The 15,276-nt window shown below is 47.0% G+C and overlaps 1 protein-coding gene across 5 annotated transcripts in view; it reads left to right on the top strand.

Annotated features, from left to right (window-relative positions):
* PLEKHM1 (pleckstrin homology and RUN domain containing M1) overlaps nucleotides 1-15,276 on the top strand; it is a 47,619-nt gene that overhangs the window by 12,568 nt on the left and 19,775 nt on the right. For all 5 annotated transcript variants that reach the window (XM_086685494.1, XM_086685493.1, XM_086685492.1 and 2 more), the window contains one exon: nucleotides 5,919-6,330. In XM_086685494.1, coding sequence (XP_086541620.1) covers nucleotides 5,919-6,330 — 412 coding nt within the window. The remainder of the gene's footprint in view (nucleotides 1-5,918; nucleotides 6,331-15,276) is intronic.

The following is a 15,276-nucleotide window of genomic DNA, read 5'->3' as shown; positions in this document are numbered from 1 at the left end:
ACTTTTTTCTATTTGAGTATTGTTGACGCACGGTGTTATATTAGTCTCAGGTGTACAACGTAGTGAGTCACCATCTCTCTATGTTAACCATGCTCACCACAGCAGAGCCTTCTTCGTTCAGGCCCTTTTGAAACATTCGTTTTTTAGTAGATTTATTTTTATGGTAAGAAAAAAAAGTCTACCTACAGTGAAACGTCTTTTCCACCTTTGTAACCATAATTATTAATTCCTTACATCTTTCTTTTTCTTTTTTTTAAAGTTTATTTATTTATTTTTGAGAGAATGAGCAGGGGAGGGGCAGTGAGAAAGGGGGACGGAGGATCTGAAGCAGATTCTGTGCTGACAGCGGAGAGCCCAACGTGGGGCTCGAACTCACGAACCGTGAGATCATGAGCTAGGCTGAAGTCAGACATTTAACTGACCGAGCCACCCAGGCACCCCCTTTACATGTCTTTTTCTGACATTTCTAAATGCATCTAACAGATATGAATAGACTTTTTAAATGTCTTTTATATTTCTTATCTCTGCCCCATCCCCACAAAGCTATTATAAATATACTGTTTGATACCTTGTCTTAGAAGAGATCAGAATTTTTGTTTTGGAGCTTCATATCAGTTTCTTCAGTTTTTTTTTTTCCCCTGTGGCATGTGTTTCCATTGTATGAATGTACCTTAGTTTATTTGACCAGCCCTGTATTTACTGGACACTGGAGTTCACTCTTTCTATAAATAACCGTGTGTATGTGATCTTTTAAGTCTATGCAACTATCTCTGTTCAGTAAAGTCCCAGAAACAGAATTGCTGAGGCAAAGGATAAATGAATCTACAATTTTCATAGATAACCGCCGTTTACACTCTGTCAGGAATGTACCTGTGCCCTCTCGGCCTTGTAGGCAGAAGGTATTATCAAACTTTTGGATATTTGCTCATCTAATAGGTAGAACATGATAAACTTTTTTTTCAAGTTTATTTATTTGTTTTGAGAGAGAGAGAGAGAGAGAGAGAGAGAGAGAGAGAGAGAGAGCAAGCGAGCATGAGTTGGGGAAGGGCAGGGAGAGAGAGAGGGGGAGAGAGAGAATCCCAAGCAGGCCCCTCGCTGTCAGTGCAGAGCGTGATGCCGAGCTTGATCCCAGGAACTGTGAGATCATGACCCGAGCCAAAATCAAGAGTCGGACGCTTAACTGACTGAGCCACCCAGGTGCCCCGAAAATGGTAAATTTTTATTAAGCGCTTCCTTCAACCAGACCCATGTTCCCTCAGCCAGTGTCTAGGATCTTCTTTTCTACTCCTGTGTGCCCCTACCTTCTTGGTTCATTCAAATCTTTACAGGTTTCCCAGCTGCTGTGGGAAGAACACCAGATTGGGTGCCGGTACGGACTGGCTTGTAGCAGGATCCGGCCTCAAGCCCTGTTCTACCAGTCACAAGTCCAGTAACGGCAGGCCAAGCGTTGGCTCTGTGAGGTTGTTTCTTCATCTGTAAAGTGGAGGCTCCCTCATAGGGATTCTCTGGCTGAGAATCAGATCAGATGCCTGGGGGCGAATTACGGCTGAAGCAGCTTCTGAGCAACAGAGCACATTAGCTAGAACTTTCAAACATCAAACAGGAATTTAGGTAGAACATCCTGGAAGGGAGCAATCCCCGCTCTATCGGCTGGGCCCATGGCGTGACTTAAGTTCACTCACCTGTCTGAACCCTTCCTTGTGTCTCCTCCTCCCACAGGCCAGCCCGCCGGCCCTCTGTCTGTCATGTGCCCTGCTTTTATCTTTCGTGAGTCTTGTGATTGGAAAATTCCAGCTTAAGGCCGTTGAATCAGTTGACAGTCCACCCTGTGTGGGAAGCGTCGTCCTGGGCATTGTGGGAGAAGTCAAGGGAAGAGGGTCAGGATGTACAGACCAGCGCGGGGCAGTGGCGTGCGGAACCAGCAAACACAGAGCACACAGATGCACAAACACACACATCCAGCACCATCACTCTGAGTGCTGGGCTTGAAGTTATCTTCGCACGTCCACACACACCAGCTCTTAGAGGGTGTGTCTGAGGGTGAAGAGTCACATCAGCAGTTAAGAGTTCGCTTATTTTTGTCATATTACTAATATTTGTTTACGTGGATTTTTTAAAGTTTATTTATTTTGAGAGAGAGAGAACAGGCGTTCTATCAAAATAAATGTTAAAAAAAGTTTTTTAAAATCATCTACAAGTTAAACATAAAGTACAAAAGATATAACATTCCAATGAAATGTATTAACTTAATGTTTTCTGGAAACCAAACTGCAGTTTGCTTTGTGAATAGAGGATTGATGGCCTGAATAGCTTCTTTTGTGTTGGTTGGGTCTGAATTATAGTGATCCCTGAGAAGCACAGCTAGGGGCAGGTGGTTAGGAGTGTGGACTCAGGAGCCAGACTGCTGGAGTCTTCCATTAACCAGCTTTGCGACCCCGGGCAAGATACTCAACCTTTCTGACCTTGATGTCCTCATCTGCAAGATGGGGATAAGAATGCTAGGAGGTGAGTTAAGGTATGCAAAGCGCTTAGAGCAGTGCCAATCACAGGGTGAGTGCTCCATAGGCGGTGTCATTATCATTTTACTACTGGGGGTCCCCGTGATGTCAGTTCTCGCGCTACTTGTCTGTGTATACACGGCTGCAGATCTGTGCTTGATGATATTTGTCAGAGTCGTTATCATGAGGCCTTCTCTTGGGGGAAATGATTCTTCGCACATGCGGCCCCCTCCTGTACTTTCATGAGCACCCCTGACCGCCAGGTGGTGCCGTGGACCCCAACACGCTAGTCCACGCGCTCAGGAAAAGCGCAGGCTCAGAATCGCTTGGCGGGGGCACTTTATGGGGTGGTCATGCCGATTCTCCAGCCCATGCTTTTATTCCACACCTACGCCTCTGTGTACGCGCAATATACGTATGTATATAATACGTATACGTTTCCAGACTGTCTTCTAAATGAAAGCACAAACTTCTAGAATTTTTGAACAGGCAGTTTTTGAAAAACGCTTCCCTGAGCTGGACAGAAGTGGAAGGACCGGAGCGGTGTCACCGTTTCAGCCCTATGTTGGTTGCATTTTCTTCAAAAGTTTTGAAAATTCTCTTTCTTTCACTTTTCCTTCAAAACCTCATCTCTAGCACTTTTTCCCACTTGATGTGCATGTCTCTTATTCTCTCTGGGTCCTGCCGACCAGCTCTGATCCTGGTGAGACTCTTGTGAACTTGATTTCATCCTGACCGTGGTGTTGATTTGGTGGAAACTCTAATTTATCACACAAGCTTCTTGCTGTCGGGTGGTGTTTCTTTATTCCCACACCCAGTCCACTCCATCATTAAAATGTGTCTTACAGATGAGGGATCATTTATAATTGATAACCATTTCGGTAATGCTGGTGAATATTTCCGTAATTCTCTTTCCTTACATTTTTATAGCCATGTGTGTAGAGGCTAAGTAGTCTTGCCAGTGGCGATAAGAACAACCAATGACAAATTGAGGTTAATGTTTATTGAGTACTTACTTTGTGCTAGACACTCTATAAGCATTTTACCTATATGATCTCATTCAGCCTTGAACACAGTCATAGGTGAGTGCTGTTACCGTGCCGGTTTTACGGGTAAAGGAATGAAGTCCGTGAACTTTAGGAACCTATTGTGGGGCTACAGCAGTGTGCCAACCAAAGCCAACCAACATCACCCTTTAAGGAAACCCCTTACCCACTAGCTATGGATTTACCTATTCTGGACATTTAATACCAATGGAATCATGCAATATGTGGCTTTTTGTGACCTCCTTCCTTCACTTAGTAGGTTTTCAGGGTTCATCCGTGTTGTAGCATGGGTCATGGCTGAATCATATTCCATTGTGTGAATACACCACAATTTGTTTTATCTTTTCAGTTAGTGGACATTTGTTCTATTCCTACTTTTTGGCTACTGTGAATAATATTGCTGTGAACACTCGTGTACAGGTTTTTGTGCAGACATTGTCTTTTAATTCTCTTGGGTATATACCCATGAGTTGAATTGCTGACTCATATGGTAACTCTATGTTTAACTTTTAAGGAACTACCAAACTGTTCTCCCCAGAGGCTGCACCACTTCACATTTCCGCCAGCAGCGTGTAGGAGTTCCATTTTCTCTACACCTTTGCCAACACTTGTTATTCTCTGCCTTTTTAATTTTTTAAAAATTTTTAATGTTTCTTAGAGAGAGACAGAGAGAGAGAGACAGAGCATGAGTTGGGGAGAGGCAGAAAGAGAGGGAGACACAGAATCTGAAGCAGTCTCCAGGCTCCGAGCTGTCAGCACAGAGCCCGACACAGGGCTCGAACCCACGAACCGTGAGATCATGACCTGAGCCGAAGTCGGATGCTTAACTGATTGAACCACCCAGGTGCCCCTCTGTCTTTTTTATTATAGGCATCTTGGTAGGCATAAAGTAGTATCTTATTACGGTTTTGATTTGTATTTCACTACCGTCCAATGATATTGAGCATCTTTTCATGTACTTTCCATTTGTATACCTTTAGAGAAGTGTCTCTGTAAACCTTTGCCCATTTTTCAGTCAGATTATTTGTTCTAATATTATTGAATTGTAAGAGCTCTCTATATTCTGGATACTAGACCCTTATCAGATATATGATAATCCTTGGATATAAGATATGCAGATTTTTTTCCTGTTCTATGGGTTATCTTTTTACTTTCTTTATAGTATCCTTTTGAAGCACCAAAGCTTTTAGTGTTGATAAAGTCCAGCGTACTTATTTTTTATTGTTTACTTATTTGTTGGCTGTCGTATAAGAAACCATTGCCTGACCCAAAGATTTATACCTGTTTCCTTCTAAGAGTTTTATAGTTTTAGCTCTTACTTTTAGGTCTTTGATCCATTTTGAGTTCATTTTTTATATGGTGTGAGGTAGGGGTCCAACTTTCTTCTTTTGCATGGGACTGTTCGCTTATCCCAGCACCATTTGTTGAAAAGACTATTCTTTCCCCACTGAAATGTCTTGGGCTGCAAATCAGCTGCCCATAAATGTATGGGTTGTTCACCAATGTTTGACTAGCATGTCTTGAAATGTTGTTTGGGGTTATGATGTAGATAAGAGCACACAGCTCAGCCAGAAGACATTAAGGTAGAAACTTGAGTTCTAAAATCCTTATGGAAATGAGCCCACATTAAGGGGAGTTTGGCACGTCTTCTGACCCAGTGTAAACCATTAGGGCAGATATGGGCAATCTCTTGGGCCCCGGGTAGCTTTGTTGTTGTAGGAATCTGTATTCGCCCGTGACATACTCTATTGGTTCATAAACAAAGGAGGAGACAGCAAATAGTTCTAGTTCAGAAACAGAATGTGGATTCTCAGAAGCCTCAGGATAAGGGGAGCAGCCACTAGCCAGTGCACATTTTAGAAGGCCCAGAGTAGTTTTCATGTGCGTGCGTGTGTGTGTGTGTGTGTATGTAAAAACAGTAACAGTGGCTCCCCGTAGTCCCTGAAGCACCACTGAAGGGCAGGAAGAGGCAGTACCATTGGAAGAGTGAGCAGGTGCACACCCCATGTATACTTGCGTGCACACTCCTGCACCCCGTGTACACTGATCTCCGGCAGCAGGTCCTGGGAACAGGAGGCATCTGGGACCCCACATACGGCCCAGCTCTGGTGGACCAGCGCTTGCACTGGAGATCCCGGGCCCCGCAGTTCCCTTGGCCGCCCACTCTACCTCAGTCCCAGCTGGGGAGAAACTTTGTGAGGCGTGTCAGAGGAAGGCTTGTGTGTAAGCAGAGGAGCACGGTGGGTGGATGACGAGGATGTTTTGTTTTGGAAATCCCCAGACAGCAGTTTTGCCTTCTTACCGCCGTCCCAGTAGCCTTGGGCATTCTAGCCGACAGCTTGTCACACAGGTTTCTCTGTTTAAAAACTTCCAGGGTATTGTCGGAATTCAGCAAAGCCCAGGTAAACTCTGTGCCAACCAACGGACTGAGCGGACTGAGCGGAGAAATGGAGATTCCCACGGGGCGGGCCTCACTCCCCCTCCCCGGCCTGGAGGCCAGCATCCCTTTTGATGTGCCCGCAGAGCCCCTCCCGCCCCAAGCATCCTCTGGGACTCAAGATGGGGACCGCAAGCAGGAGCCGCCTCCCCAGGCACCTGGCACCCTGGGCTTGCTGCAGTTGGGCACTGCCAAAGCTGTCCCCTCGGTGAGCATTTTAGACCAGAGGCCTTCCAGTCCCGTGGGAGAGGCGGCGGCCAGAGCAGTCAGCCCGGGGAGCGGCCAGCAGAAGTCTGTGGAGGATGACGGAGCTGCACGGAGCCTTGGGGTGTCCTCACCCACCAGCCCGGTGAGTGATACAAGCTTTTCGGGGAGAGGTCTTGGGGAAATGTCTCAGAGCTGGTGCAGGGTCTCCCCAGCTAGCCACCCCGAGTGGTCTCTGCCTTGTCTCCATTAGCCCCTCATATCTGTCACGGCGGACGTGAGCCAGGCACGGTGCCAGTCCCTTCCCATGGGTCTCTCTTGTCCTCTCACATTGACCCCGTAGAGAAGATAATTCTCATCTGATCATAGACCCTGCGCATAACCACTGCCACTTATCAGCTCAAGGCCTCGGGCGAGGCCCTTTGCCTCACTGAGCCTTGGTTTCCTCCTCAGCTCTTGTTATTATTAAATTCAGATTTGCTAAAATACCAGACTTTGAGAATACTCATCTTGCAATATGAGCCAGGTTAGAACTGCACCATCCCCTATGGTAACCACTAGCCACACGTGGCTGTTGAATGAGCGTGTAAAATGTGGTTAGTCCAAACTGAGATAAGCTATGTGAAATAAACACTGGGTCTTGAAGGCTTCGTCTGAAAAAAAAAGAAGGTGAAATACTCAATCATTTATCGATTATGTGTTACAATGAAAATATGTTTGATATTGGGTTAAATATAAAAGTTAATTACACGTGTTTCTTTTCACATTTTAAAAACGTGGCTAGTAGAACATTTAAAATGATACATGTGGCTGGAATTCTGTTTCTGTTGGGCAGTGCAGCTCTAGAATGGGCCGGTCTCCTTTGTTGATAACCCCGAGGGAAGCCAGCCCTGGGAATCTCCTGCACAGAGCCATGGGTCAGAGGCTTGAGAACCATCGGCCCAGTGAAGCGGTGTCAAAGCTGTGGACCTGAGCTCTTTGCCATTTCACATTTGTCCTTGAGGATGAATAGCCAGGGTAGGAAGTTGTATGCACGTGTGCACGCAGACATACAGAACCCCAGGTTTATCCCAGCTGCTGTCTGGGGTCACGTTAGGATATGGTCTTGCTTTTTCAGCTCCATCCGTGCGTATCTCTCATCCGGTAGCTTCCAGATCCTGTAACTCAGGATGGGGCCAAGGCCGTGAAATAGATTAGGACATGCGCTCGCGCGCGCGCGCACACACACACACACACACACTTTTAAATAGCTTTATTGAGATATAACTCATATACCATACAATTCACCTAATTAAAGTGTATAATTCCATTTTTTTTTGTATATTCACAAGGTTGTGCAGCCATCACTACAATCGAATTTGAAAATATTTTCATCCCCCATAAAAGAAATCCCTTGGGACGCCTGGGTGGCTCAGTCGTTTGAGGGTCTGACTTCAGCTCAGGTCATGATCTGTGGTTCACAAGTTCGAGCCCCATGTCGGGCTCTGTGCTGACAGCTCAGAGCCTGGAGCATGCTTCAGACTCCCTCTCTCTCTGCTCCTCCCCTGCTGATGCTTTGTCTCTCTCTCTCTCTCAAAAAATAAATAAAAACATTTTAAAAAGAAAAGAAAAGAAATCCCTTACCATTAGCAGTGACGCCCCATCCTCCTCCTCCCGCCTCACTCCCCTCATCCCCTGGCAACTACTTATTTCCTTTGTCTATAGATTTGCTATTCTGGACATTTCACAGAAATGGAATCCTGTAATATGCAGCCTTTGGTGACTGGCTTCTTCCAATTAACATACTGTTTTCGGGATTCATCGTTGTTGGAGCCTGATCTGTGCTTCAGGGAGTAATAATTCATTGTAGATTCCTTTGTATGAACCCGTCACATTTTATTTTGTCCTTCATCAGTTGGTAGACTTTTGTTTTTTTTCCCCCCATTTTTTTGGCTAATATAAATAACACAGCCATGAACATTCATGTACAAGTTTTTGTGTGGGTATATTTTTGATTGTCTTGGATGTATACCCAGCAGCAAAATCTCTGGGTCACATGGTAACTCTATATTTAACCTTCTGAGGAACTACCAAACTGTTCTCCTAAGCAGCGGCCCCATTTTATATTCCCACCAGCAATGTATTCCATCCTCACCAACAGTTCTTACTGTCTTTTTAAAAATTGTCATTATAGCTAGCCGAGGGCACGAGCAGTATCTACTTACGGCTTTGATTTGCGTTTCTTTATTTATTTTTTTTTTTTATTTTTTTTTTCAACGTTTATTTATTTTTGGGACAGAGAGAGACAGAGCATGAACGGGGGAGGGGCAGAGAAAGAGGAAGACACAGAATCGGAAACAGGCTCCAGGCTCTGAGCCATCAGCCCAGAGCCTGACGCGGGGCTCGAACTCACGGACCGCGAGATCGTGACCTGGCTGAAGTCGGACGCTTAACCGACTGCGCCACCCAGGTGCCCCGATTTGCGTTTCTTTAATGACTAATGATGTCAAGCATCATCTTGTTTGTGTGACTTTTGGCCATTTGTAGATCTACGTTGGAGGAATGTCTATTCAGAACCTTGGCCCATTTTTATTTTATTTTGTTTATTTTTCACTTACTTATTTTGTGGGAGTGCGGGCATGAGTAGGGGAGGGGCAGAGAGAGAAGGAGAGAGAGTCCCAAGCAGGCTGCTTGCCGCTAGCACAGAGCCCGATGCAGGGCTTGAACTCACGAAACGTGAGGTCACAACCTGAGCCAAAACCAAGAGTCAGATGCTGAACCCACTGAGCTACCCAGGCACCCCTTGGCCCATTTTAAAATGGGATTATTTGTCTTTTTATTATTGAATTATAATAGTTCTTTATATATTCTGGATTGTATACCCTTATTAAATACATAATTAGCAACAGTTTCCTCCCATCCCGTGAGTTGTCGTTTCACTTTCTTGGTGGTAACATTTACAGCATAAACGTTTTCAATGTTGATAGAGTCCAGTCTACCTATTTTTTTCTTTCGCCATTTGTGCTTTTGGTGTCCCGTGTATACCCGTTTCCTAGCCCAAGGTCACAAAGATTGATGCGTTCTTCTAAAAATTTTATAGTTTTAGCTCTTACATTGAGATCTATGATCCATTTTGAGTTGACTTTTGTATATGGTATAAGGACGAGGCCCAGCTCGATTCTTTTGCATATTGATGTACAGTGGTACCAGCACCATTTGTTCAAAAGACTATTATTTCCGGGCGCCTGGGTGGCTCAGTCGGTTAAGCGTCCGACTTCAGCTCAGGTCGTGATCTGTGGTTCGTGAGTTCGAGCCCCGCGTCGGGCTCTGTGCTGACGGCTCAGAGCCTGGAGCCTGCTTCCGATTCTTGTGTCTCCCTTTCTGTCTGCCCCTCCCCTGCGCGCGCGCTCTCTCTCTTTCTCTCAAAAATAAAGATTTTTAAAAATTTACTAGAAAAAAAGACTATTATTTCCCCCTTTAGAACGTTTTCGAGGAATGCTGTAAAGTGATCTTTAGTACACATCTCAGTGAGTACTTATATACGATGTACCCTCTATGGCCACCCTCCAGATGGAAACATAGAACATTTCCAGCCCACCAGAAGGCTCTCTCATGCCTTGTCCCATTGTTCCCCTCTAAAGGAAGCCTCTATTCTGACTTCTAGCACCGTAGATTAATTTCTCCTATTGTTCGACTTCATTCGTATGAAAGGAACTGTACAGTATATACTCTTTTGCTTCTTTCACTGAGCATTATGTCTGTGTGGTTCACCTGTGCATATAGCATGAGGCTATAGTTTGTTCTTTTCCATTGTTCTGTAGCATTCCATTGTAAGAATATATCACAGTGCATCTATCCATTCTCCTGCTAACAGACATTTGGGTTGTTTCCAGGTTTGGGCTATTATGATGAAAGCTGATGTGAACGTTCTTACATTTGTATTTCGGTGAACCCCTCTGCACTCTTTTCTGGGGGTATATATCTAGGAGCGGAATTGCCCAGTCATTGGGAAGGCATATGTTTACCTTTAGTGCATACTGCCAAGCAGTTTTCTAACAGTGCTTGCATTGACTTGTACTCACATTGGCAATATGTGAGCATTTTCATTGCTCTTTATCCTAGCCAGTGGGTCATCAGTCTTTTTCATTTCAGCCACTCTAATAGGTGTGTAGTGGGACCTCACTGTGGTTTTAATTTGCATTTCCCTGATGACTAACGATCTTGATATCTTTTCGTTTGCTTATTGGCTGTTGGAAGTCTCTAAGTCATTGCTTCATTCTTAAATTGAGTTGTGTGTATTTCCTGATTCATTGGTAGAGGCTCTTTACATATTATGGATATGTCTTTTATTAGAGAAAAAAATATGTCGCATATACATATAGCAAACGTTTGTTTAAGTCTATGGCTTGCCTGTTTTTTGTTTTTTTTTTTTTTTTTGTTTTTTATTTATTTTTGGGACAGAGAGAGACACAGCATGAACGGGGGAGGGGCAGAGAGAGAGGGAGACCCAGAATCGGAAACAGGCTCCAGGCTCCGAGCCATCAGCCCAGAGCCCGACGCGGGGCTCGAACTCACGGACCGCGAGATTGTGACCTGGCTGAAGCCGGACGCTCAACCGACTGCGCCACCCAGGCGCCCCTTGCCTGTTTTTTTAACGTTTATTTATTTATTTTGAGAGAGAGTGTGTATGCTCATGTGCGTGCAGAAAAAGAGGGAGAGAAGAATGCCTAGGTGGCTCAGTCGGCTAAGCTCAGGTCATGATCTCGCGGTTCACGAGTTCGAGCCCTGCGTTGGGCTCTGTGCTGACAGCTTGGAGCCTGTAGCCTGCTTTGGATTCTGAGTCTCCATCTCTCTCTCTCTGCCCCTTGCCCACTTGCACTCTGTCTCTGTCTCTCTCTCAAAAATAAATAAACATTAAAAAACAAAAGAAAAAGAGAGGGAAAGAGAGAGAATCCCAAGCAGTCTCCACACTGTCAGTGCAAAGCCTGACTTGGGGCTTGAACTCACAAACTGTGAGATCATGACCTGAGCCGAAATCAAGAGTTGGATGCTTAACTGATTGAGCCACCCAGGTGCCCCTATGGCTTGTGTTTTAAATCTCTTAATGGTATTTTTCGTGGAGCAGAAATTCTTGGTTTTAATGCTCTTCAATTTATTGGCCTCTCTGTTTGTGGTTTACGTATTTTGTGTCTATTTTTAAGCTCTCTACCCAAAGCTGTGAAGACCCCTGTATTTTCATCTAGAAGCTTTGTTGTTTTACCTTTTGCAATTAGATTTATGATCCACTTGGGACTGAGTTTTGTGTATGGTGTGAGGTAAGAGTCAAAAGTCACGTTTTGTCCATACAGATATCGGACTGACTAGCACCACTGACTGAATGTGACTGTATAAGCCATGTAGCTGTATAAGTGAGGTCACAGTCTCCATTTTTTACTATCCTGAAGAGTCTTCAGGGCCCAGAATGTCAGAGGACTCTGAAGGTTTTGAGCCGACAACTGTCAACACCCTGAAGGGTAAAGAAGAATGACTCCACAGCCCCCGGCTTGAGCTGGAAGCAGGGGGCTACCCCTAGGGTCTGGGGCTGCGCGCCCTAGCAGGATGCCACAGAGTGGCGTTGACCAAGCTGAGTTCACTCCCGTCCAAGACCTGACTCGTGTTGTGTCTGAGCTCCGACATCCTGTCTTGCCAGGGTCCCAGAGCTGATGGGACAGGGCAGCCTAACTTGTCACCCAAGCTCCTCGGCTCACCGGGCGTTGCTCCTCTGGCCTCCGGCAGCCTCTGCCACCGCAGGCTCCTTTCAGCCCCAGGCTTTTCCATTTGCCATTCCATCTGCCCGGACCCTTTCCCAGCTCGCCCCTTTTCCTCACCCTTGTCTCCGCCTTCCCCCAGCACCCTGTCCCAAAAGCACCGTCCCCAGTGACTCCCTTTCCCATTTGCCTGCTTCACTTGATTTCCTGCCTCTGGACTCGAATATCGGCTCCGTGATACGGAAGAGCATGTCTGTTCCCTTCTGTAAGGTCAGCTCTGCACACCGTACCTGGGTGAGTGCAGGCGTAATTAACGGCTCTCGAACTCTCAGAGACTCTCGAGATGCCAGCTTGGGAGTTTACGCTGAGAAGTAGGCCGCCAAGTGCATGGGCTGGGCTGGTGGGTCTGACCAGGGCGGGCTCCGCCTCCCCGCAGGCCTCAGGGGACTCAGGTGGCTGAGAGCCCACAGGACCCACTCATCCCTCCCCTAAGTAGATAGTCGCTGGGCACTCCCAGGTGCAGCCCACCTGGTGGACCCCCGGCTCCACCCCGTGTGTCACCCCTGTGAGTCTCATTTTCCTGTGCTTCTGTCACTTAGTCACTGCCATTTATTTGACACTTTGGTGGCGTGGGGTGGGGGTGGGGGGGTGAGTAGAGGGTTCTGACTGTCAAGTCATATAACCATGAGAGCCATTCAGTCTTTCTTTAAAAAAGAAACAAAAACCATTATTTTAAATTCATTCACCACAGAGGCCCTGCTCTGGGCCAAGCACCATACTTGGTACGGTGATGGAACAGGACGGACAAGGGCCCTGCTCCTTGGGGACAGACACTGGATCAGGCAAGTCATTACCCACATCATAATTACACTGGTGACAAGTGCCAGGAAGGAAAGGGGCCGGGAGTGGGGGAGCTAAGGGGACTTCTATTTGTGGACTCCGGGGGGCTGTGAACGATTTCTCAGTTGCACTCCAGAGGACAGTCTGGATTCTAAGACTTCACCCAGTGAAAGTGGCATTCCTCTGTCTCGGGCCCCTCGTGGCAGGTGCTGCCATGGCTTTGACCCGTGGTCTGTGGCGGTTTCCTCCACCGTTAGAGCGGCAGGGAACTGGCCAGATGTGGGGGCTTGAATGAGCAGAAGGTAGGAAGGTAGGTGGTAGGAAGGGGGAGGGGGAACAGTGGGGTGCTCCCCCCACACTCCGCTTGGTGACCGGGGGCCCTGGCTGGGGCACAGCTACAGAGCTCCGTCCAGGCCTGTGTGCAGTAGCTCCAAGGATCCAGTGTTCCCACTGGTTTTGTCTGTTGTCTAAGAGAACAAAAGATGTTTCCTGGAGTATCATTTCCTGGGGGCTGACCTGTGGCCGCTGGACCGTGTCTGAACATTTCCCGATCGTCTCCCTCACCTCCTCGGAGAGAGGAGCCCTCACCAGTGAACTTCTATCAGCTCACAATTCACATTTCCAGTCTCCTTCCTTCCAGTCCCCTTGCCCCAGCCTTGTTATTTTATGCCAAAGACGTTTGATACTCAAGAATTATTCCCTCACCTGTGATAACTCTGTGCCAGGCAGAAAGAAGAGTGGCCATTGCATACAGCTTGGTAGGTGCTGGGTGGGGTGGGCAAAGAATGCCGTGGGAGCCCCGAGGAGTCCCTGACCCAGCTAGGCAGCGGGAGGAGTGTAGGCTGGGAAATAGTCAGGAAAGCTTCCCAGAGGAGGTGATGGACGGCCCCTGAGCTGAGTCTTAAGGAATAGTGAGCTGGGAGGCCGCAGGACTTCCCAGGTGTGTGTGCCAGGCTCTGTGGGGCTCCTGCCCATTTTCCTCGGGGAGCTCCCCTGGGTCTCTATGGCCCAGGCAGGCTTTGTTCAGAATCTTGTGTTGCAAATGCTTCCCAAGTAGCCACCCTGATTGACACATTGTCCTGTCACTGACTGAAGGAAGCACCTGCTAATTCCGAGGGTTTTCAGAGGGAGCCCTGGAGCCCAGCCCTGAGGCCCCGATACTCCCGACTCAGAGTTCTCCACTCTTGGCTTAAGGTGCCATAAAGCATCTGAATGGATTAAACTGTGCAAACCAATCCCTCTAGGGCAGCCCAAGCCTTACTCCCCTTCCGCATCTACGGGAGCAGAGAGGGCAGTCTCATTTAGGGGGTGGAAATAGCAACTTCAAGGTGAGGTTGGTGACACTTAACAAAATAGCTGGGCTGGACCCACCTCTCGTGTGAGTCACTTCCTCTGTGTAGACAGCTACTTAGGGCAGTCCAGCCAGCTTTCTTCTTGACTCTGCTCATCCATGCTTAGGCACAGAAAGGCAGGGAGTGCTTGAAATGGGGGAGGGGGGAAGCTAAAATCCCTTCCCACAATTCTGTGACCCCAGACCCACCCCACTTCTCCCACTGGTGAGCAGCTTCAGTCTCAGCAACAGAAGGGGTCCTGGGTCCTGCTCACCCATGCCTCCCTCATCTCAAACCCTATAAGCAGGACTGACAAACTGTAGTCCTTCAATAACTGGTGCTGGGATGATGGGATGTCCACCTGCGACAAAATAAAGGTAGACCCCTTCCTCACACCATACACAAGAATTAACTCAAAATCAGTTGGAGACTTAGGGGAGCCTGGGTGGGGTGGCTCAGTCGGTGAAGCCTCCGACTTCGGTTCAGATCATGGTTTGTGAATTCGAGCCCCATGTCGGGCTCTGTGCTGACAGCTCAGAGCCCGGAGCCTGCTTCCGATTCTGTGTCTCCCTCTCTCTCTCTGCCCCCCCCCCCACTCTCTCGCTGTCTCTCAAAAATAAATAAACATTAAAAAAATTTTTTTAATAGGCAAAGAATTCGAATAGACATTTCTCCAAAGAAGATCTACTGGTGTCCACTGAGCACGTGAAAAGATGCTCGGTGTCATCGTCCTTAGACACTGGGGAAATTGCAAACCCAAACCACAAGACGGTATTTCACACACGTGAGGATGGCTATAATCAAACAGATAATAAAAACGTTGGAAAGGATGTGGAGAAATTGGAATCCCCATATGTGGTGGGAATGTAAAATGGTGTAGTCACTTAGGGAAAGAGTTTGGAAATTCCCCAGAAAGTTAGACATAGTTACCGAATGGCCCATCAGTTGCACTCATAGACATGTACCCAACGGAACGGAAAACATACGTCCATACAGAAATGGTTACGTGAATGTTCGTGGCAGCATTATTCTTAATTGCCCCAAAGCAGAGACAACCCAGATGCCCATCAGCTGATGAACGGACAGACCAAATGTGCTACATCCATACCTTGGAATACTAGTTAGTAATAAAGAAATACGGATGCCTGCTACAACATGGATGGACCTAGAAAACCTGATGTTCAGAGAGAAGGT

The sequence above is a fragment of the Puma concolor genome, chromosome E1 (assembly GCF_028749965.1).
Source record: "Puma concolor isolate L17-30 chromosome E1, mPumCon1.1.hap2, whole genome shotgun sequence".
NCBI lineage: Eukaryota > Metazoa > Chordata > Mammalia > Carnivora > Felidae > Puma > Puma concolor.
The sequence above is the reverse complement of the archived record's forward strand: the minus strand, read 5'-3'. Positions and strand labels throughout refer to the sequence as shown.